The sequence below is a fragment of the Tursiops truncatus genome, chromosome X (genome assembly GCF_011762595.2).
Source record: "Tursiops truncatus isolate mTurTru1 chromosome X, mTurTru1.mat.Y, whole genome shotgun sequence".
NCBI classification, from domain to species: domain Eukaryota; kingdom Metazoa; phylum Chordata; class Mammalia; order Artiodactyla; family Delphinidae; genus Tursiops; species Tursiops truncatus.
In genome coordinates this window covers 58955850-58981404 of record NC_047055.1, presented here as the reverse complement: position 1 = coordinate 58981404, position 25555 = coordinate 58955850, and the positions used below count along the sequence as shown (strand labels likewise).

Below are 25555 nucleotides of genomic sequence, written 5' to 3'. Positions count from 1 at the left end.
TTTTATATTAATATGCATTATATGCAGTTTTCACTGTTAACTTCAGTAATAAGTACTAAAAATGTTAAAAGTCATCAAGGCCATATGTTTGGCTACATTTACCTGCTACTGTTGTTATTATTTTGTTAATATTACATTGTATACCTAGAAGCATCAACCATCCCAATCTCTATTCACACACACATCTAGTTCTAAAGCATATAGTCCTATGGAATCTTAAAATAAGCTGCTGTTGATAAGTGTAATAAAAAATTCTATTTTTTCCAGTAAATTATTAACCTGTGATTGATGTTAACTAAACTTATTGTGGTTAAAATTTCATGCTATATACATATCAAATCATTATGCTGTACATATGCTTCAACATGTACATATTATGCTTGGATGTATGCAATGTTATATGCCAATTATGTCTCAATAAAACTGGGAAAAATAAAATAAAAAATAAATGTCATTAAGGCAATAATTCATATCCAGTTTTACTCTGTCCTATGTTAAATAAACTTTTAGAGAAAAAAAATTTTAAAATGTTAATTCCTGTTTCCAATATTGTAGCTTAGTAGCCTCTGTTGTGTTGTACTTGTAATGGTATAAGTTTTTTAACATATTCCAAAAATTTGCTTAGCTTTTAACTGTAAGCTACTAGAGGGCACAGATTGAAAGACTTAGCTTTTCTTTGTATAATGCTTAGCATAGATTTAAGAGCATAATTCAGGGGCATGTGGCTCATAGAACTGCAGAGAAAGAGATCTCTAGCAATTCCCCAGTCAAGGCTGGACAATTTCAAAATTACCCAGAATAAATAAGTATCAGTATTCATCTAGTGTTACCCAGTGTACAAAACGAGGATCTATGCAAGTAACCAGGAGATTTTAATTTGTGGCAACTTTTGCAATCTACTGTAATTAAATTGTAAGTAAAAGAATAAAAAGATTGGCTTAATTACTTTTCATACAAACATCTTCTTGAATAGGAAAATAGTTTAGAGAGGTAGTCAGAAGAAATTCATAACTTTATCATGCTTAACAATAAAGTATTCAAATGGAGACTTGTCTCATAACAAGACTTAAATCTATAATGTGGATAAGTGTTACTGATTAAAGCAGATAAATGTAGAACTTGAGAACTACTCTTCAATGAATTTAACTTGAAAGGCTGAAATATTGTGCAATATAATGCAGGCATTATGCATATCTCTACAGCCTTCTGAAGAATGGGAAATGGAATCATACAGTGTAAAGCCTTTTCAAATTGGCTGCTTCTCTTAGCAATATATGTTTAATATTCATCAATGTCTTTGCATGACTTCATTGATCATTCCTTATTATCACTGAATAGTATTCCAATTCTATTCAGCGTACCAGTTTGTTTATCCCTTTGCTTATTGAAGGACATCTTTGTTGCTTCCAGTTTTTTGTGAGTATGAATAAAGCTGCTATAAGCGTTTGCATTAAGGATTTGGGTAGAAATAAAATTTCAAATCAGTTGGGTAAATACCTAGGAGCGTGACTAATGGATCATATGGTAAGACTATGTTTAGCTTTGAAAGAAACTGCCAGACTGTCTTCCAAAGTGGTTGTACTATTTTACATTCCCACCATCAATAAATGAGAGTTCCTGTTGCTCCTCATCAGAAATTGCTATCTTAGCATTTTGAATTTAGCCATTCTAATGGATGTATAATCTTTAACCTAAAACATACAATCGAAAATCACATGGAATTTTCACACAAAAGACACTGGTACTTTGCAAAGTCATATTTGTGTGAATTTTCCCCCAAATAACCTTTAAAATTATAATTTTATATTTGAGCTTAAACGTGTGTTTATGATAAAATTTATGCTTTCTTAGAAAATATTCTAAAAAGTCTGGAACTATTTGCTCCAATATGACTTTGGGAGAAATCAAAGTAACTAATTTTATCAATCACCTTAGAATGAACTATTTGCTACTTGCATACAGAAAATGTTAGACTCTGGTCAAGTTTTCTAGTAAATTTGACTCTGAAACATCAAGTGATTGTAATCTAAATAAGCAAATTAAGAAACACTGATAGATAAAATAAGGGTTAAATAGAATGTCCTTTGTACTTTATGTAACACTAAAAAAAGGGTGGAGGACATGGACGAAGGTTGTCAAAAGGTACAAACTTCTAGATATAAGATAAATAAGTATTGGAAAGTAATGTACAACATGATGACTATAGTTAACACTGCTATATAGTATATTTGAAAGTTGTTAAGAGAGTAGATCCTAAGAGTTGTCATCACAAGAAAAAAAAATTTTTTTTTGTATCTATATAAGATGATGGATATTGACTAAACTTACTGTGGTAATCATTTCACAATATATATGTCAAATCATGCTGCACACTTCAAACTTATAACAGTGCTGTATGACAATTATATCTCAATAAAACTAAAAAGCTGAAACTTATTTCGCTGACATTGAGACATCCAATTCAAAAACAAAACTGAAAAATAAACAAAAATAAAACTAAATAATCCAGAAGAATATATTGCAGAATTATCATTTGGGAGCTATAGCACCACCAGAAGAAAATCCAGGTCCCTACTCCATATTAACAAACAACAAAGAGGAATCAGTGCCCGAAAGAGATTTCAAGTTCTGAGTAAGACCAAAATCAGATTTAGTACGGACCTTAGTTTTTACTAATTTGGATATATTGCAACAGACTTGACACCAAGTACAGAAATTTGAGTTATCTAATAGCTCAACAGTAAACCACAAAGTATAGGCTTAGTAACCAACTTCTTAAGTAACAATTTTTGGGTATATACAGCCAGATAATGTATGTCTTTCAACAGACATACACAATGTCTGTAAATTAAGCTCTTTAAATTTAAACTCCATTACAATTAAATAACAAACCAATATATATGTAGGTAAGTAGTTTAAAATGTTTATCATGTAAACATGATATATTAAAGTCTCAAAGAAGTTTTACATGACACCCACTCGACAGAAGATGGATGTGTTTTACCAGTTTCACACAATACTGTCAGAAAAAAAAAGAGTACACATTAATTTAGAATAGGGAAAAGACAGAAAGAAAAAGACGCTGTGATACTTTAAAGTATCTCTGGGGACTTCCCTGGTGGTGCAGTGGTTAAGAATCTGCCTGCCAATGCTGGGGGCTCGGGTTCAAGCCCTGGTCCTGGAAGATCCCACGTGCTATGGAGCAACTAAGCCCATGTGCCACAACTACTGAGCCTGTGCTCTAGATCCCGTGAGCCACAACTACTGAACTCTCGTGGGCAGCAACGAAGACTCACACAGCCATAAATAAATACATAAGTAAAAAGAGTTTTATAAAAAACTTAAAGTATCTCTGAATAAATCAGACTGATAATCTTATTTTTAAAAATTCATAATTCTTATTTTTTGGCTAACCCTTTATAAAGAGAGCCTATCTTAATTAACTGGCAAGTAACTGTTCTGACCATCTAATTCCTGAACAAAAAAAAAAGGATTAATCTAGTTGTTTCTTAGACCATAAAAAATATCTGAATTATAAAGATACTTTTTAAAATACACACTTTGTGTTGTTAAAAATATACATAGCTCCTGTGATTCCTATTACATACAATTCATACTATTTTCCCAATACCATAGCTGTGTCACAACTATAGTATATTTAAGCAATGGTATGAGTCAACAAATTTAGAAACAATCAGCACAGTTTTTGAAAAATCATCAAATTGATTATTGTCCAGTAACTGACTGATCAATCTTAAGTCAAAATAGCAGATCTAAGGTCCTCAGATAGAGAATACTGTAATGTAATACATTACCCATTCATTTCAACATGCTTACAGGTAAAGGCTCAGAACTTTGCTAAGTATTATAGGTGATAGAAGAGAGGCTTGCTGGGAAGACTGGATAAACAGAAATTGAAGGCTAAGTGGAATTGAAGACTGAAATGTGTGGTACAAACAATAAGTGCTATGGAATTTCAGACGAAAGAGAGCTAGTAGGTGGTCACTGGGGAGGATTGTGAGTTGAGGCTTGAGGCATGAGTAACAGTTGACTAGAGAGAGATAATAGAGGAAGTGAGAAAGTGAACGTGTAGGTGAGGATACCAGAGAATACAAAAGATTTTCTCAAGTGACAAAAGGAGACAACAACCTCCACTGAAAAATGTATTTAAACAGGCAAGGTGGAACAAGAAAATAGCGAGCTCTAATGCTAGAATAAGTTTTATTAGATTCCAGAGGCAATGAGGAGACACAGTAGCTGCATCAACAGAAGAAGGACATGAAAGAAATTATATAAATGCTAAACAGGGTTATAGAAACCAAACTGGGGTAACATATTTCAAATATCACAAGGGAAAGGAATATAACTATGAATTCCAAATCAAAGCAAAGACTGGTATATAATTATTAAATAATGGACAAATAATTCATATATAAGTAATACACTATATTTTTTAAACCGTTACATTTCATAATAGTTAACTCTAAAGAAATTCCACAATAGTGTTGCTGAGACTGCAAAAGCAAAATACCTTTTGAGTAATGGAACAGTTAAGTATAAACATGCACACACACTGCAGCAAATATTCTTTCACTGTAATGAGGACTATTTACTACTGCGGTCTGTCCTTCCCACCCCTAAACCCTTGCAATTATCCCTACTCTGCTTCCTTTTTTCTACATAGTACTTAAAACCTTCTGAAATACAATTTATTTGCTTATTTTATTTGTTTACCGTGTATGTCCCCTGACTACAAAGTGAGCTCCACAAAGGCAAGGATCTTTGCCTGTATGGTTCCTAATATATGTCAAATGCTTACATCAATTCCTGGAACAGAGTAGGAACTTCAAATAAAAATATCTGTTAAATGAATAATTGAATGAATGGATGAATATGGGAATTTTATTAAAATTAATTATAACCTATTGCATTCTCAGTTTAAAGAAGCAAGATATAAAGAGTTGTTTAAAAATAGGTGAAAAGGAGAAAGCAGGAGGTACCATGTAAATATTTATATGTTTAACTACCTTTATCTTCCAATTTTCTTGAATAATTACTTTGATTTGAGTGAGAAGTTGAAAGATGAGGTGTGTGAAGTAGAAAGAATAAGGAGAATTAACTATAACTTGACAGGAGATCTTTTCCTTCATTGAAAGGGCATATCACTTATTTTCACAATATAGAAGGGTAATTAAGTAGGCAGAGAATGAAGCGTACACTTGTTCCACTGGGTTTTGTGTTGTAAAAAAAAATCCATCTTTGCATACATATTATATGAAAATTTTAATGGAATAATAATCATTGAATTGAGATTTTACTTGTATTGATTTTACATAAATATGAAGGGAAAAATTTAGTTAAAAAATTTTGTTTATAGGCAATATTCTAAAAAGAAAAAGAGCTACAAAACAAGAATTATAAGATTTTATATCAAACTCCATCTATCAATGATCTATTCTTTTTAGAAAAACTTAATTCCCATCCGAAATTTAGATGACCAAGGTCATTCACCTTTTAAAAATATAAATATTCATGAGTCCAATTTATTTTCCTTAAAGTTCTAAATATTTTACATGAGAAAAATTTCAACCTCTGATAGACCAGACAAGTATCTTCTTTTTTGACATAGTTTTCACATTTTAAATATGTGTCTACGTACAAGTTAGTAACTTTAAAAAGGTCCACCTAAACAGATATGGAAAAAAGAAGAAATGCTTCTTAAGAGTAACATTATCTGAATTAAAAATGTCTTTCCACTATATTTTTATTTGTATTCCATGGTTAGTTGTTGCACTTGTACTATGACTTCTTCAGAGACTCAGTCTGATGACTGCAGTGGCAGATTGATTTGTGATATTGTCCTATTGCTTTCTTATTTTGGAGCTATGGATTGAGGGTCTGACAGGCTTTATATTTTTACAAAAGTATTAGAGAATGCTATTAATCTATTTGGAAAATATATTTTTTCTTCTCTTGGTGCCATCTTAGTTTGAAGCATAAACTATAATCCTTTTTAATAAGCTGGACTCTAATCCCAGAACCATAGTTAGTAAACCTAAAAAATACATTCAACTACAACATACACCATTATTGAGCACTTTCAAATTTATTTCATTTAAACTCCAAAATAACCATCAGTGGTACATATTATTATCTAGATTTTTGCAGATTTGGGAATTGATGTCTAGAGCGGTTAAATAATTTGCTTAAGGTTACACAAGTAGTAAGTTGTGGGACATGGTTTTAAATCTAAAAAGCCTACAGTATTAACCACAGACCACATGCATACATGAATCCATGAATCCCATGTTCAAGTGACCTTTGTAAATTTAATATTTAAATGACCCCTGCCTAGGTGACTAACTTTTAAAAAATTTCAGATTCTATCTGGTCAGCAGTGTAGGTCCAGCATATGACATATGGCTTATTGCAACAAATATAACTCATACAAAAATAATTATTAAGCTACAGACTGTGGCCAAGATAAACAAGGTTCATATTCTCATGGAGTTTAAAATCTGGTGGTGGAAAAAAAACCACAAGCAAACAAATAAATGTGCTACTTTGGGTTAATGTTTTGTGCAAGAAGAAAATTAAATAGAGTAGTAGGATAAAGAGCAACTTGGGCTAGAGAGGAGTTTTTAGATAGAGTGATAAAGGAAAACCTCTCCCAAAAGAGGTGACATTTGAGCTGTGCCTTGAATAGTGAGACACATATACTACATACATAAATACATATCTATATAAAATATCTATATACAGTTATATCTCTAGACATAGGTGTTTTTAAAAAGTTCACAGAACTTCACTTTTACATGTTCAAGATATGACAATTACACCAAAATTAATAACAAAGTAGGCTAAACAAATGGCCACTAAATAATACTCTCTTGCTACTATCATGCATTCATGAGCATTTTACAAGTTTAGTTTAGTGTTTAGATTTATGGTTTTAACTCAGAAGGTTTCCTTCCTATTTATCAAATTAAACTATTGATTTACAAATTTATTTCATTTGAAACTAAGTAAGAAAAAAACACTCAAATTAAAAAAATTTAGAGGCATGTAAAGGGTCATTTCTCAACAGTGTTTCTATCATTATTTTTTACAATTATTTTTATTTTATTGTTGTAAGGACACTTAAGATGAGATCTAAATGTAGCTTTGTAATATATTTTGAAAAGCAGAAGTGTAAGGCTTTCAAGTCTGTCCTCTTTAACACTGATTTGGTTGAGTCCTTTGTGATTCCACTGCACTTCACTTTATTGCACTTTGTGGATACTGTGTTTTTGCTTTTTTTTTTACAAATAGACGGTTTGTAGAAACCCTGCTTCGAGCAAATCTATTGGTGCCATTTTACCAACAGCATTTGCCCATTTCAAGTCTGTGTCACATTTCGGTAATTCTCGCAATATTTTAAACTCCTTCATTATTATTATATTTCTTATAGTGTGATCAGTAATCCTTATTGTTACTATTGCGAAAAGATTACAACTCACTGAAGGCTCAGCTGATGGTTAGCTATTTTTAGCAATAAAGTGCTTTTAATTAAGGTATGTCCATTTTTTTTAGACATAATGCTAGTGCACACTTAATAGACTACAGCATAGCATAGACATAACTTTTATATGCACTGGGAAACCAAAAAAATTGTGTGACTCACTTTATTGCAATACTTGCTTTATTGTGGTAATCTGGAACTGAACCCAAAATATTTCTGAGGCATGCCTGTACATCTTTTACCTCCTTAGTTAAGTTTACTCCTAAGTATTTTATTATTTTTGATGCTATTGCAAATGGGATTATTTCCCCAATTTCTTTTTCAGATAGTTCATTGTTAGTGTATAGAAACACAGCAGATTTTTGTATCCTGCAACCTTACTGAATTCAGTCATTAGTCTTAACGGGGTCTTTTGTAGAGTTATTTATGGCTTTCTGTGTATAAGATCATGTCATCTGCAAAGGGAGATCATTTTACTTTTTCCTTTCCAATTTGGATGCCTTTTATTTCATCTTGCCTAATTGCTCTGGCTAGGACTTCCAGTACTATGTTGAATAGAAGTGGTGAGAGTGAGCATCCTTGACTTGTTCTTGATCTTAGAGGAAAGCTTTCCATTTTTCCCCATTGAGTGTGGTGTTAGTTTTTGGCTCTTCATATATGAGCTTCATATATGAGCTATATCATTGAGGTCTTATCCTTTTATTCCTAGTTTTCTGAGGGTTTTTATCATGAAATGGTGTTGAATTTTATCAAATGTTTTTTCTGCATCTATTGAGATGATCATGTGAGTATCCTATGTTATTTTAATATATTGCATTACAGTAATTGATTTTCACATGTTGAAACATCCTTGCATCCCTGGGATACATCCAACTTGGTCATGATGTATGATCTTTTTAACATGCTGTTGAATTCAGTTTTCTAGTATATGTTCAAGGATTTTTGCATCTACATTCATCAGGAATATTGGTTTGTAGTTTTCTTATAGTGTTTTTTTAAGTTTTTAAAATTTAATTAATAAATTAATTTATTTATTTTTGGCCACATTGGGTCTTCCTTGCTGCATGTGGGCTTTCTCTAGTTGCAGCGAGTGGGGGCTACTCTTCGTTGTGGTGCACGGGCTTCTCATTGTGATGCTTTCTCTTGTTCCACAGCACGGACTCTAGGCACAAAGGCTTCAGTAGTTGTGGCATGTGGGCTTCAGTAGTTGTGGCATGCGGCCTCACTAGTTGTGGCATGCAGCCTCACTAGTTGTGGCTTGCAGGCTCTAGAGTGCAGGCTCAGTAGTTGTGGTGCATGGGTTTAGTTGCTCCACAACATGTGTGATCTTCCCAGACCAGGGCTTGAACCTGTGTCCCCTGCATTGGCAGGTGGATTCCTAACCACTGTGCCACCAGGGAAGTCCCTCTTATAGTGTTTCTGGCTTTGGTATCATGGTAATGCTAGCCCCTATAAATGAGTTTGGGTGTGTTATCTCCTTTGTTTCTGTAGCTCCCAGAGGTTTAGTATATGCTGTGTCTCATCAGGACTCTGAGACAAGTGAGATAGAAACCAGTTCTTCAGATAGCACCTGTAAAAATTAGGATATTGGATGGTTGGTGCATGTCTTTCCCTACTCAGGAAGAAGCCGTGAGCTGAGGGTTTCCTCCCAATCATATGGTTCTGTGCCAGGGGTGGGGATTATGATGAGAAGGTATCTCCAATTTTCTTACCAGTTTAACTTGGCTAGTTTCATACTTGCCCTGAGTGCAGGAGCCTCTAACTTTTGTCTTGATTTCTCACAAAAGGAACTGAACTGTGTATTGCTGTTGAATTGGGATGTCACGTGGGGAAGGAGAATCTTGCTGACACCATTCCCATTATTACTTTTTATTTATTTACTTTTTTTTGCTGTATGCGGGCCTCTCACTGTTGTGGCCTCTCCCGTTGCGGAGCACAGGCTCCGGACGCGCAGACTCAGCGGCCATGGCTCACAGGCCCAGCCGCTCCGTGGCATGTGGGATCTTCCCAGACCAGGGCTCGAACCCGTGTCCCCTGCATCAGCAGGTGCACTCTCAACCACTGCGCCACCAGGGAAGCTCCCATTATTTTTTTAAAGAGAGTAAAACTAGAGTTTCAAAGGTTTAGTTTAATATTATTTTATGTGACTCGTATTGCTCTTTTTTTCTGAGAGGAACACATTGTATTTTTGGTGGTTTTAAATTGTATTACATGTTTAAAACATGGTGTTCTCATGCTTTCACTGGATTTCTTAGAAATCCTGAAATTACGTTATTAGCAGAATTGAAAATATATTTCAATTAACCTAAGTGAGTAGATCACTAAGTACCAATCTGTATTTTTAAGTTCTCCTTTCTGCTGAAAGTTACAATATGAGAATATATTTTAAGAAAATCTCAGTGTATAGATAGAAGTGACAGAAAATTAGAGAGGATTTAATTGAAATTGTAAATAAATCATGTAGCTTCATCGACCTGTAGCCTTTTGGGAAAAAAGTCATTTAAAAAGTTTGGTGGAGGGCTTCCCTGGTGGCGCAGTGGTTGGGAGTCCGCCTGCCGATACGGGGGACGCGGGTTCGTGCCCCAGTCCGGGAGGATCCCACATGCCGCAGAGCGGCTGGGCCCATGAACCATGGCCGCTGAGCCTGCGCGTCTGGAGCCTGTGCTCCACAGTGGGAGAGACCATGGCAGGGAGAGGCCCACGTACCGCAAAAAAACCCCAAAACCACAAACCAAAAACAAACAAACAAAAAAGTTTGGTGGAATTAATTTTCACAATATGGCTCAGTTATTGCTAGACAATGGAGTCTGATCAGTGTACCACCAACCACTAGAACCAGGACAGTGTTTCCCAACCTTGGCTCATCATAAGACCCACTGGGCCATTTATTAAGAATACTATTTCCAGGTTTTCCTCTAGAGCTTCTGATTCAGTATATCTTGGGTAGTATCCAGACATTTATTTTTAACAGGTCACCGTTACCCCCAATGTACAAACTCCAATGATTCTTATGATCAGGCAAGGTTGGGAAACACATACTGACTGGACGGATCTTCACGTTACTGACTTTTCTCCAGGCTTGCCCTTCATTCCAGGGGCTGAAGAGAATAGAGTTGCCATTAGAATCCACTTGCAATGACTTACTTAAAAGGTTATACTTCCATATCCTTCCAAAACTGACTGAAACAGATAATTAACTACATTCATCCTTTCACTTTCCTTTTAGTCAGACCCTGTTGCAGGCAGGTTGAGACTCCAACTAAATCTAAAAAGAAAAAGGCGTTCTTACTCAAAAACAAAACAAAATGAAAAACAAAAAGCTGAGGACTTCTGCTGAAAACAAACAGTATCTTTTCCCCTTTCCTGATGCTACTATGAGGCAAAATACTAAAGATAGTGGAACTACAAGCCATAAAAGACTTGAGTTCTAATCCAAATTCAATCATTTACTAGATATACAATCTTTTCAAGTAACTTAACCATCTTGAATTTAGCTTTTTCATCTATAAAGTTTCAATAGAAACGCCTACCCTATCTACCTCTCTACATTTTTGCAAGGATTAGAATGAGATAATCTAAGTAAAATGCCTTTGAAGTATAAAATACTATACATATGCTAATATGATTTTTACTATTGAAGAGCCACAACCTAATATGATAGTTTGTTATAATAAGAACAACCAGAACCATTTGTAGTTTTCAAAAGTCAAAAAGACACTAACCAGATTTTTAAAATTCTATAGTAATTCCCTAATTTATATAGACTTACTTTGATTCCACAAGTGGCAGCATACACTCATACAGTCTGATTATACAGAAAACAAGCAAATGAAAATTCCTAATTTCTTCTGTATTGGTAATTACACTACATTTTCTCAGTTCCAAATGCACTCTTCTATACAATGTTTTTCATGGGACTCTGCAAAGTATATTTCTGCTTACCAAATGTCTTTGAATGAGATTCTGACAATAGAGAGCAGTAGAAGGAGACTGGAAGGCTGAGGAAGAGAAGATGGTCCTTCCTGTTTTGCTTCCTATTCCTATCAGTATCACCCAAGGGACAACCCTTCGTCCTGACATTGGTTGTTGGTAATAGCCGCAGCTGGTTCCTGCTTTTCTACACTACCAGAATCAACCTCATTGTACCAGCATTAGCTGGCAGTGTACAAAACTCAGAAATGAGTCCCATCTCAGCAAACCTCTCCTCTAATTTTGTAGTTTCTGAAAATACAAACTTATCTTTGTTTTCCTAGTCCAAGGGGTGATAGTTACTTTCCTGAATTTAACACTCTTGAAGCTTCACAGTTTCCTTTTTGCTTTTTAAAATCCTCTAAAACCTGTCTAAATAATTTATCATATTAAATTTTTCTGGCGAGTTTTCTGTTTTCCTGCTTGGACCCTTACTGATACTAACCATCAATTTAACAATCAGTTTCACAAAGATGACTTTTCAGGATGGTGTGCATGGACAGTAACTGTAATATGAATAGAATGTTAAACACAGTGTGTATAATGATGTCAAGATATATACTAGTGAGATAGAAAAAAAAAAAAAGCAGCCACCGTCATCCAAAATTAAACGGATGTTCAGAGCTAGACCACAATATTATTACATGCTGGCCTGGCACTCACAGTCAGGCTATTTTGTTCTCTTGTTGAACACATTGTTTAATTTCACAGACTACAATCTAAAACAAGATTATTCAGAGACTATGATAAGATGAAACAAAACAAGGCTTCTTCATAATTTTGCCTCAACAGACAAAACCAAGTTTGCAATGCCACACGCAAAATACCCTATCACAGAATTGCTCCCACTTTCTCACAGCATCCAATCTAGAGCAAATCCTCACTTCCTTATACCCTCCCTTAAATCACCCAACCAAAGCCCAAATCCTCCAGTAAGTTATTTCTAACATCTTCTTACTTTGATGTGTCATGGTTCTCCATGGTATGTGTTTTCCTTTGCTGCAACAAGTAATAAACACAACTTATTTAACTACTGGTTTATTCTTAGTGGGTTTGACTGAGGGACACTGACACTGGTAAAATTTTCCTTGGAAGTGGGTGAGAGAATTTTCAGAGGCAATAGTTATATTCCATTGTGTATATAAAGTGTGCTTCCAGAAGAGGCTAGAAAGTGACCAACATGGGCGTTTCTCATAATGGCATTTTATATCTGATTATGTAATTATTTCATGAATACCTCTCTTCTTATTAAATCTAGGTCATTAGCTCCATGAGAGCAGGGAAAACATCTGTTTTTTCTCACCATTGTATCCCTAAGATCAAGCACAATGTCTGGCACACTGTGGACCTGTGTAGTACAATAGAAATATAATATTAGACACATATGTAGGCTTATATTTTCTAGTAGCAACATTAAAAAAATGAAAAACTGATGGTAAAATTAATTTTAATAATATACTTTAACTCAATGTATTCAAAATTTTATTTAAACATGTAATTAGTATAAAAATTGAGAATTTTACATATTATTTCTACTGTACAAAATCTTTGAAATCATGTGTATTTTACATTTATAGTACATGTCAGTTTGAATGTTAAATTTTCATCATACAAACTTGATCTATATGTAAATTTCATAAGATTTACAGTTGAAAAAGAAGATTCAAATACCTAAGTTTTCTAATAACTGAATTGGTTTTTTTTAAGCTTTATTGAGGTATAATTAACGAAAACTAAATTACACATATTTAAATTGTACAATTTGATGTTTTGATATGTGTATATGCTCAAGAAACAATCTTGGACGAACATACCCATCATCCTTAAAAGTTTCCTAATGCCCCCTTTCAATCAATTTGCCATACCGTTTGCCCTCTTACCTTACCATGCAACCACTGATCTGCTTCCTGTTTGCATTTTCAATAATTTTATATAGATGGAAGCATACAGTATGTACCCTTTTTACATCTGGTTTCTTTCATTCAGGCTGATTATTTTGAGATTCGTTCTTGTTGATGTGTGCCTCAATAGTTCATGTTTTTAATTGTTGAGTACTATTTCCCTATATGAACAAAAACAATTTGTTTATCCATTCACCTATTAATGAACATTGTTTGTTTCTAATTTTAGGCTATTATAAATAAAGCTGCTATAAACATTCATGTACAAATCTTTGTATGGATATGTGCTATCACTCCTCTTGGGTAAATACTTATCAGAATAGCTGGATCATAGGATAGGTGTATGTTTAGCTTTTTAAGAAACTGCCAAACTGTTTTCCAGAGTGGTTGTACCATATCACATTCCCACCATCAACGTTTGATTGTTCCTTTATCTCCATATCTTTGCCAATATTTGTTATTGTCAGCTTTATAGTATTATATTTTCGATTCCTTCATATCCTTACCAAAACTTGGTATAATTAAAAAATTTTAGCTATTATAATGAGTGGTCATATTGTGGTTTAAATTTACATTTATCTTGTGACTAATGTTGTTGAGCAGCTTTACATGCTCTTACTGGCTATCTCCATATCTGCTTTGGTGTAGTGTCTGTCAAATATTTTGCCCACTTTTTTATTGGGTTGTGTTCCCTTATTACTATTATTATTATTATTTAACATCTTTATTGGAGTATAATTGCTTTACAATGGTGTGTTAGCTTCTGCTTTATAACAAAGTGAATCAGTTATACATATACATATGTTCACATATCTCTTCCCTCTTGCATCTCCCTCCCTCCCACCCTCCCTATCTCACCCCTCCAGGTGGTTGAAAAGCACCGAGCTACTCTCCCTGTGCTATGCAGCTGCTTCCAACTAGCTATCTATTTTATGTTTGGTAGTGTATATATGTCCATGCCACTCTCTCACTTTGTCACAGCTTAACTTTCCCCCTCTCCATATCCTCAAGTCCATTCTCTAGTAAGTCTGTGTCTTTATTCCCATCTTACCGCTAGGTTCACTGGCATTTTTCACAAAAGTAGAACAAAAATTTTCACAATTTGTATGGAAACACAAAAGACCCCAAATAGTCAAAGCAATCTTGAGAATGAAAAATGGAGCTGAAGCAATCAGGCCCCCTGACTTCAGACTATACTACAAAGATACAGTAATCAAGACAGTATGGTACTGGCACAAAAACAGAAAGATAGATCAATGGAACACGATAGAAAGCCCAGAGCTAAACCCACCAACATATGGTCACCTTATCTTTGATAAAGGAAGCAGGAATGTACAGTGGAGAAAGGACAGCCTCTTCAGTAAGTGATGCTGAGAAAACTGGACAGGTACATGTAAAAGTATGAGATTAGAACACTCCCTAACACAATACACAAAAAGAAGCTCAAAATGGATTAAAGACCTAAATGTAAGGCCAGAAACTATAAAACCCTTAGAGGAAAACATAGGCAGAACACTCTATGACATAAATAACAGCAAGATCCTTTTTGACCCACCTCCTAGAGAAATGGAAATAAAAACAAAAATAAACAAATAGGACCTCATGAAACTTCAAAGCTTTGGCACAGCAAAGGAGACCATAAACAAGGCCAAAAGACAACCCTCAGAGTGGGAGAAAATATTTGAAAATGAAGCAACTGACAAAAGATTAATCTCCAAGATTTACAAGCAGCTCATGCAGCTCAATAACAAAAAAAACAAACAACCCAATCCAAAAATAGGCAGAAGACCTAAATAGACATTTCTCCAAAGAAGATATACAGATTGCCAACAAACACATGAAAGAATGCTCAACATCATTAATCATTAGAGAAATGCAAATCAAAACTTCGATGAGATATCATCTCACACCAGTCAGAATGGCCATCTTCAAAAAATCTAGAAACTATAAATGCTGGAGAGGGTGTGGAGAAAAGGGATTACTCTTGCACTGCTGGTGGGAATGTGAATTGGTACAGCCACTATGGAGATCAGTATGGAGGTTCCTAAAAAACTACAAATGGAACTACCATATGACCCAGCAATCCCACAACTGTGCATATACCTTGAGAAAACCATAAGTCAAAAAGAGTCATGTACCAAAATGTTTATTGCAGCTCTATTTACAATAGCCTGGAGATGGAAGCAACCTAAGTGTCCATCATTGGATGAATGGATAAAGAAGATGTGGCCCATATATACAATGGAGTATTACTCAGCCATAAAAAGAAACGAAATTGAGTTATTTGTAGTGAGGTGGATGGACCTAGAGTCTGTCATACAGAGTGAAGTAAGTCAGAAAGAGAAAGATAATTACCGTATGCTAACACATATATGTAATCTAAGAAAAAAAATGTCATGTTCCCTTATTATTGAATTTTGAGAATTCTTTCTGTATCCTGGACACAGGTTCTTTATCAGCTGTACCATTTGTAATTATTTTCTCCCTATCTGTGGTTTGTCTTTCATTCTCTTAATGCTATCTGTTTATAAAAACAACTTTACTACAGTATTATGTTTACAAAATATAAACAGTTTTTCAACTGTAAATCATGAAATTTACATAGAGATCAAGTTTGTATGATGAAAAGTTAACATTCAAACTGACATGGACGATAAATGGAAAAATACACATGATTTCAAAGATTTTGTGCAGTAAAAATATGTAAAAATCTCAAATTTTATACTAATTACATGCTTAAATAAAATTTTGAATATGTTGAGTTAAAGTATAGAGTTCAATGATTTTTAGTACCTTCACTTAGTGGTGAAAACATCATCATTTATCAGTTTTAGAACATTGTAATCTCTGTAATATATCTCTCATGTCTATTTCCAGATATTCCATATTCCTAATCCCCAACCTCAGGCAACTACTGATCTATTTCCTGTCTCTATGAATTTGTATTTGTCTTTGGACATTTCATATAAATAGAATCATATAATATGTGGTCTCTTGTGTCTAGCTTCTGTCACAGTGCATAATCTTTTTGAGGTTCATCTATGATGCATCATGTGTCACTAGTTAATTCCTTTTTATTACTGAATTTTATTACATTGTATGGATATACTGTACTTTGTCTATCCATTTACAAGTTGATGGACTTTTATGTTGTTTCCAATTTTGGACTATTATTAAGGCTGTTACATCAACTGCTGAACACATGCATTCAATCCCACATGTAGAAGTGTTTTTGTTTCTCTTTGGCAGATACTGATGTGTGGAATTGCTGGGTTGTATGGTAGTTTATGCTTGACATTTTCAGAAACTACAAAACTGTTTTCCAAAGTGGCTGTATCATTTTACATTCCCACCATCAATGTATGATTGTCCCTTTATCTTCATATCTTTGCCAATATTTGTTATTGTAGAGAGTGTGAAATACCTTATTTTGGTTTTAATAGGCATTTCCTGAATGACGTATGATTTTGAGCATCTGCTCATGTATTTATTAAAATTTTATGTATCTGCTTTGTTGAAATATCTGTTCATATCTTTTGTCCATTTTATGATCAGATTGTTTGTCTCTGTAAGAGTTTTTTGTATATTCTGGATACAAGTCTTTTAATGGATAAGTGATTTGTAAGTATTTCCTTCTAGGCTGTTGCTTGTCTTTTCATTTTCTTCATGGTGTCTTTTGAAGTGCTAAAGTTTTGAATTTTGTTGAGATCCAATTTATCCATTTTTAAATTCTATGCACTATACTTTGTTGAACAGACTATCTTTCTCCTCCGCAATGAATTGTCATAACATCTTTGTATAAAATCAATTGACTATAAATATAACAACTTATTTCTGCACTCTCAATTCAGTTCCATTGTTCCAAAGCTATCTACCATACAATAACTTGAGCTATCTTTCTAAAAGTCTGCTCATGTCTTTTTATTTTTTTACTTTTGAAATCCTTTAATAGTTTCCCTTCTAAGGAAAAGTTACATCAAAATCTCCTGCATGTTAAAATGCAGATTAATGGGTCCTATACAGACCAACTGAATGAGCTTCTTTGAGCAAACTCAAAAAAAAGTTTTCAAAAAACATTTTAATGAAATTCTGTTATATTAATATTTTAAGAATCATAAGAGTTGTAGCAGAAAGCCAGAAAATAGTATTGTTAAAATATTAGTTACTCATCACTTCTAAACACTGAAATACACACAAATAATAAATAGTAATGTAAATTATTTAACTTTGAGATGTTTATATCAATCATGATTCAATTCTATGATCAAATTAACTGGGCTTATTACATGTAGAAAAATTATGGTATTTTATGAAATACCTTTAAAATTTTTTTTAAACTACAAAAATCTGCTCAAAGATTATACAATGTGCTGGTTACTGCATTTTATTTAAGGTTATCTTTTTAGTGTATATAAATATTATAATCTCAAAATATGTCCTTCGAGGTTAATTAACTTATTGAAGTGCAGTTTTGTCAACTTTACAAATATCATAACAACTTTCTCAATGGCATTCTTACTAAGGAGACAGGGGAAACCCATTTGCTGCTTTAAATGAAAGATTACTTACTGCTCTTTTTCTAGAACACCCTGTAATCCAAGGCACAGTAAGGTTTCCTGAAATCTGTGGAAACAACAAATGGAATCTCAGTAAGGTATGCATTGACACTATTGGAATGCTGATCAACACCAAAGAATTCATACAAGATGTCAAGATAGGTCTGCATTCAGAGCATATCTCCCATGTGGACAATGCTGTTACCTTATTGAAAGCAAGAGATTTAAAAGGCTTTCCTTTGTGGGAAAATTCAAGAAGTAGTGCAGTTGCTCTGAAAATTCAAGAAAATTTTGAAGACATTTTTCGGGCCTAGAAGTACCCAGTTTGGAAGGTTTGGAAATCTATGGACAATAAAATTATTATAATAAAAATGCAGTGTTCTGTGGAATAAATGTTACAATAATTAAATAATTAACTATAGTCATCATACTGTATATTAGCTCTCTAGGTTTATTCATCTTACATAACTGCAAGTCCCTTTTTACATAGAAACTACTAAGGTGAATAGCTAGTAACACCTTATTACACCAGCATTGCTGCTCAAGGAGATAGATGCTACTCTCATAGGATTCTGGGGAGTGTTTAAAGAGATCAAGGTGCTTCTGTGAGCTATGGCTCAGGTTAGTCTGGACTTAACCATACCTTTTCCTGGGACACACAAGAATTGGGGAGTACTCCATACTCTCACTTTGCCCTCTCCTCCCCTTCCAAACATGTGCTTCCTGAGAGACCGACAAGTCAAATCAGCCTTGCTAAGTGGTAGTGGTGGTGGGAATGTGGTATTCAATCAAACGTTTATTGGCTTTGATAAATTATATTCAGTGATGGCCAATTAATTTGTATTATGCTTACTGATAAGAAGTGATGATCAAACAGTCAAAGTAAATAGTAGAGTAATATCCTCAATTATTCAAATTTCAGGTAAAAGAATACTGTCCCTGGCCACCAGACCTTCCATTTTACTTTGAGTTCAAAATGCATCAGTATGGTAGGGACAGGCTAAAAATGATATAAACTCCAAATAATAGTTGTAAGGAAAATTTTTACTAAAGTTAAAATCCCATTATGGTAAAATGACAATTAACTAGAATCCTTGAGGGTCATGAGAAGGTTTGAATAATTGATTTTTTTAAATGGTGAACAAGAGTGAAGAGAAAATTTCTACAGAAAAATTCTTTAAAAAGTATACTTCTTGTCCTCCCACTAATACTTGGTATATGATACAATGTTTGCAAAGTAAATTGACTGCTAGTCTCAATGAAGGAGGTAAATCTGCTAAAATAATCACATAATATACTCTTGAAAGAATAGAGATATCCAACTATTTTGGAATATTTGTGCACATACTTCCATCTATTAGTGAGGATATTTTAAAACTGATTATGTAAAGTTGCTAGAGAAAACATGTTAAACCAAATGCATTGCAACCACCCCATAAACTAGTAACTAATAAAAAGTTAACATGAAACCATAACAATGATACACATAATAAACATGGTAATTGAATTTCTTTAAACATGGACCTTATATATTTTAAGAATATAAAATGTGGTTTCTTGATTAAATCAGTTGTATGTAACCAAGAAAATGGAAGACTCCTATAAACACCTTAACATACAAATATTATAAATTCCATGTATTTGGGAAGAGATGAAGTTTCATTTTTTTGTTTTATAATTCTGTGACACCAGTTACATGATACTCAAATGCTATATTCAACTACCCTCTATTATTTACTTTAAATCTATTCTTCAGTTCCTTATGTTTCTGCTAAAACTTAAGAATGGCCAAGCATAGTAGCTAAATTTGTAGGCTTTTTTGAATCATAGTACTGTATAAATGTTTCCCTCAAATTTGGAATGTTTTCTTTGGTGCGAGAATGATGAGAAGGTTTCTCCCTCACCAGAAGCTATAAAATACAGTATTTAAAATGAGTCGGAAAATATACTTATCATTTAAGTGATATTTAAGTTCCAAACACACTTTTCAACACCCTGGTTTGGAAAACTGCAAAATGAATCTACAAGACAAGACTAATTTAACAAATATATTAGAATTTACATATCCAAATGAGTACTTTGTGTTTCAAAATAAAAATCTTTGGAAGTTATAAAGTCATTACAGTGATGTTGCTATTGTTGAAAGCACTTTGGGAACTTTTCTTTTGGAGTTGTTAGTTCATGACTCACCTAGATATTCTGTCTCATTCATATTCTCTTTGTTTTAACTGAAAATATAACAGCTCAGATTGAACATCCATATTATTCACTAAACGTGTCTCAGAATGAATTCTATTTTCCAAAATCAAATTTTCCCTGAAATGTTTGTCACCACTGAAAGCACTTATAAGAATCCCACAGGTCCTTAAAGCAATTGTAAAAGAACTTCAAAAACTTTTTGACAAATTGAACATTATTGAAATAAGTATAGATAACTTTCCAAGGTAACCAATTTGAATTCTCTTCAAATATTTATCAGGCATCTCTGTACTAGGTGCTGTTTTAGGTGCTACAGGAAACAAAAAGATGGATAAAACATAATTTCCTGGAGGGCAAGAACTATGATCTAGAGGGAAAGATAAGACTGGTATATGAATGATTGTAATACAAAGATAAATATGATAAGTGCCACAAGGGAGGTACAATAAATGAAGTGCAATAGGAGTTAAAGACACGGCAAAATTACATCAACTTGAGAATTTATATCTCAGCTGAACCTTAAAACATGAGTAGAATCTTGATAGAAATAAAAGAGCATTCCAGGAGTAAAGAATGGCATGAATACTGTGGAATAAAAGGATAGGGTGTGTTTGGGAATGGTGAATTCAGCTAGAACTAGAAAGGGAGTTAGGGTCTTTGTGGAGGCCATGAATGCCAAGGTACATTTATATCTAATTCTATAGAAAATGGGGAGTCATTGAAAGTTTTTAAGCAGATGAGTTATATGGTCAGAATTGTACTTTTATACATTAGGATGATTAATGTGACTAAATATGTATAATGAATTGAATAAGTATGGAAACTTTCACAATAATTTAGGCAAGAGGTAATCTAGGCTTGGAACTAGGTTAAAGGAGGTAGGAATTGAGAAGAGAAATATAAAACATATTTCTAAAGAAAGGTCTTGTGCACGAGATAAAAGATAACTAGACAGTCTGGAGATTACTGGAATAGTCTTTTTATGGCCATCATAAAACTGCCTCCACAAATGGCTGTCCTGCTCAAACTAATGGAGAGTTGCAGAGTCACATCTTTGAATGTGAATGCAAGGAAGTGCCTAATGTTGGAAATCTGCTTCTCTTGGCTAAAAGTGGATACACTAACATATGTAACACACTAATTTTAATGTAAACTGGAGTCACATCATATGGATAGTTAAGATTTGTGAATCCAACTATAACACTTACCTTTCTCATGGAAAATTATACTTAAAATAGATACCATATATCAGAATATTAATTATACTTTTTATACACACATTATTATACATGGTTATACATTCACAGGAAAGCATGCATATAGTTACTTTTGTGGATGATTTAAGGAATTTTTAAAAGCATTTTTACTATATTTCATTTTATACGATTTAGACCCTACATATGACTCTGTTGTAATATTTCTTCTAGACTATGAGATTCTTAAGGACAAAGTATCATGTTTAAAACAATTTAGTCTAATTATTTTTATATAGTAACACAGAGAATATACACAAAAAAGCATTTGTTTGATTTCAAAAATCTTTGTTAGAAAGACAATTCTACACATATCATAGGTATTATATTTTTAAAACTTCAGGGCAGTTCATGGGTCTAACAAAGCTCTTATCTGAAATATACTATATTTTATATAAGCCAGGAAAATTAAATATATTATTAATAAGCATATGCTTAAAGAGAAATTGATTATCTGAAACCCTCAGACAATAACCATGTCTCTCAGCAAAGTTCATCAGTAAGTGATTCATAAATTAATGTTTTAGCTTTCCATCAGTTGTTTTGGTATCACTTGAGCATTAAAACCTATCAAACCTATCAAGCATTCTGCTTTAATCAGCAGGGCTTCATAGACGTCTTTCAATTATGAATTATAGAGCATAGAGGACACTGCTGGGCGTGTGGTAGGCAATCAATAAATATATGTTGATTGAATTAACTTGTGCCTTTATTATTAACTAGCTTCACTTGCCATAATTCAAAAAAGGCCAAGAGTGGAAATATACAAGAGACCATTATATAGGGTAGGCAGTTGGGAGGAAGGGGATTCGTTGTTTCTGGTTGAGAACAATGTGTTCTGGAGCAAAGAAGAAAAGAAGTACTGGCTTATTTAAAAATATTTCCCCCTCGTCTCTCTACCAAGTCTAGAAAAGCTTTCAGAAACTAAATAAGCTTACAATTGAAATTTTAATATTACTACTTTTGGCTAAGGAACTAACACCCTTTTTTAAGCATATGGATTGTTCTTATATTAAGTCATATGAAATTAGTGTTTAGAAAAGTTTACTAGCCTGACAAATTCTTGTAATTGACAACCAAGATGCATTTGTTTTTTTCTATATAATTTTACTAGTTAAAAATTCACAAACCATAAGAGATTAAGATCAGAGAAACTGGAATTCTGAGACATTTCAATGGAATTATAAAAAGTACACATACATGGCATAACAAGCCTGATTTCACCACACTGATTCTAGAGATACTGGCTGTTAAAAATAATGGAAGGATATAAGTAAAATAATATAAATTATTATGTGGAATGATTAACTTCTGATGCCAAGGACCTGGGGAGTTTACAATTATAAATCTGGATCCCCTGAAATATTTTAAAATATTATCTCAATGTTACTCATGTAAAAAAAAATTGAGAAAATATAAAAATTCTTTACTAACTTTAGAAAATAAAGTGTCAAATGTTAGCTTTAAGTTCTACATATATTTTTACAACTGAAATTAAATGTTTTATTACATGTATACTCAGAGATCAGTTCCTTAAAATACAGCAAAAGATTTATAGCTCTTACCAAGCTACAATCCTTGCTGGGCTAGACTAGCATTCTTAACATGAATCATGGTTTCATGTCTTTGCTTTTGCACATGGATCCATGTTGAACCAAAACATAGGCATTTAAAAGAAATCAAACATCCTGGTTGTTTGTTGCACTAACACTATATGTACTGATACACTTACTCTGTAATTTAAAAAACAAACAGCAGAGACAGCAGCAAGATGAAAGTTTAAGCAGACCTAGAGTCTCATCCCTCTTCCCTGGAAACATCAAATTAAAAACTACAGATTGACAAGGATAACATCACGGTAGAAATTAGTCAAATATCTTACAGCAACCAAGCAAATAAACAACAAGAAAAAGCCATACTAAAAATGTAGGAAATTTCACAGCATTTTAAAAAGTGTCACACTCTCTTCCTTGTGTAGCATGACATGGATCAGGAAAAGTATTGGCCTTGTCACCAGTCCCCTTATGTGAACCAAAGAGAACAGAGTAGACAGAATTTACAACATTCTAACCTGGCTTTGGGCTCCTTGAGAGATTCATCTCTTTAGCTCCTAACTTGGAGCTCACATAGCCAAAAGTGGGACGACTCAGATCTCAGGCTAGGAGAAGTAGCAGGAAGCATCAGGCAAGATTCAAGAAAATGGCAAGAAGACTATAGACCCACATACACCTGGAGAAAGAGATTACTGATTGATGAATATACTAGATCATCTAAGGGTCTAGGATAAGCAAGAATGAGAATCTTCAGGAAATAAAGATATTTAAAAGTAGCTGTGTACAGAGGGGAGTCAGTACAAAGCATGCACACAGGACCAGGGGAGACACATGCCCAGGAAAGGCCTACAAAGACCTTAAGCCTTTACACCAGTCTAATTAGTGAAAGTCTTCAACTGTGCAGACCCAAAGACTGGGGGAAGTGGTGGTTTATTCAAATGCCCAATTTAAAAAAAGATCACAAAATATACAGAGAAATAGGAAAACATCAGCCATTCAAAAGAACAAAATAAATGTCCAGAAAATGTCCCTGAAGAAACATGAACATTGGATTTACTACACAAATACTTTAAAACAATTATATTAAATCTGCTCAAAGAAATAAAGAAAAACAAAGAAATAAGGGTGACAATATATGTATAAAATGAGAATATCAGCAGAAATAGAGATTATAAAGGAACCAAACAGAAATTTTAGAGCTGAAAATACTGTAACTGAATGGAAAAATTAACTGAAGGAGTTCAGCAGAAGACAAAAGAGGTGGAAGAAAGGATCAATGAACTTGAAAAGAGGTCATTTCATATTATGAAGTTTGAGGAGCAAAAAGGAAAAATAATTCTTATCAATAAAAATGTAAACAGGGCCTAAGAGACTAATGGGACATCAAAAGCAGACCAATATATGCATTATAGAAGTCCCAGAAGGAAGAGAGAAAGGCAAAGAGACAGAAACATGATTTGAATAAATACCTGAAAACTTCCTAAATTTGAGAAAAGTAATTGATATACAAATCCAAGCAGTTTAAAAAACTCCAAGTAGGATAAACACAAAGAATTCCACACAGAGACACATTATAATCAAACTGTCAAAAGACAAGGACAGTGAAAGAGTACTGGAAGCAGCAAAAGTGACTCATCACATACAGGGGATTCTCAATAAGATTATATGGGGATTTCATAGCAGAAAGCTTGCAGGCAAGAAGGAAGTTGGATAATATATTTAAAGTGGTAAAAGAAAAAATTATCAGCTGAGAATTATATATCTAGGAAACTGTCCTTCAGAAATGAAGGAGAGGGCTTCCCTGGTGGCACAATGGTTGAGAGTTCACCTGCCGATGCAGGGGATACAGGTTCGTGCCCCTGTCTGGGAAGATCCCACATGTTATGGAGCCACTGGGCCCGTGAGCCATGGCCGCTGAGCCTGTGCTCCGCAGCGGGAGAAGCCACAGCAGTAAGAGGCCCGCGTACCACAAAAATAAAAATAAAAATGAAGGAGAAATTAAGACATTTCTAGATAAATATAAGTTGAGTGAGTTTATTACCACTAAATATGCTCTGCAAGAAATGCTAAAGGGAGTCCTTCAAGTTGAAATGAAAGGACACTAGACATTAAATTGAAGCCATATGAAATTATAAATTTCTCCAGTAAAGGTAAATACATGGACAAATATAAAAACAAGTATTAATGTAACGTTTGGTTTGTAATTCCACTTTTCATTTTTCTACAGGAATTTAAAGATGAAGGCATGAAATAATTATAAATCTGTTAATGGGTACACAATATATAAAAATGTAAGTTGTGATATCAGTAAAATGGTAGGACAGAACTGTAAAGGATTAAAGTTTTTGTATGCAATTGAAGTTGTTACTATCAATTTAAAATAGATTGTTATAACTTTAAGACATTATATGTAACCCCCATGGTAAACACAAAGAAAACATGTATAGAAAATATACAAAAGGAAATGAGAAAGGAACCAAAAAGAGTTACTATAAAAAAGACAGTTAAACAGGAAGGAAAGTAGTAATGGAGGAAATGAGGGACAAAAATATTTAAGGCATTCAGAAAATAAGTAACATAATGGCAATAGTAAGTCCTTCACTATCAGTAATTACTTTAAATG

At 33.6% G+C, this 25555-nt stretch overlaps 1 protein-coding gene across 1 annotated transcript in view; it reads right to left on the bottom strand.

Moving 5' to 3' along the window:
- The window catches only part of HDX (highly divergent homeobox), a 194226-nt gene that overhangs the window by 95713 nt on the left and 72958 nt on the right, over positions 1-25555 (bottom strand). Inside the window, exon 4 of the mRNA XM_019932136.3 lies at positions 17941-17994. Within this exon, the coding sequence (XP_019787695.1) occupies positions 17941-17994 (54 nt within the window). The remainder of the gene's footprint in view (positions 1-17940; positions 17995-25555) is intronic.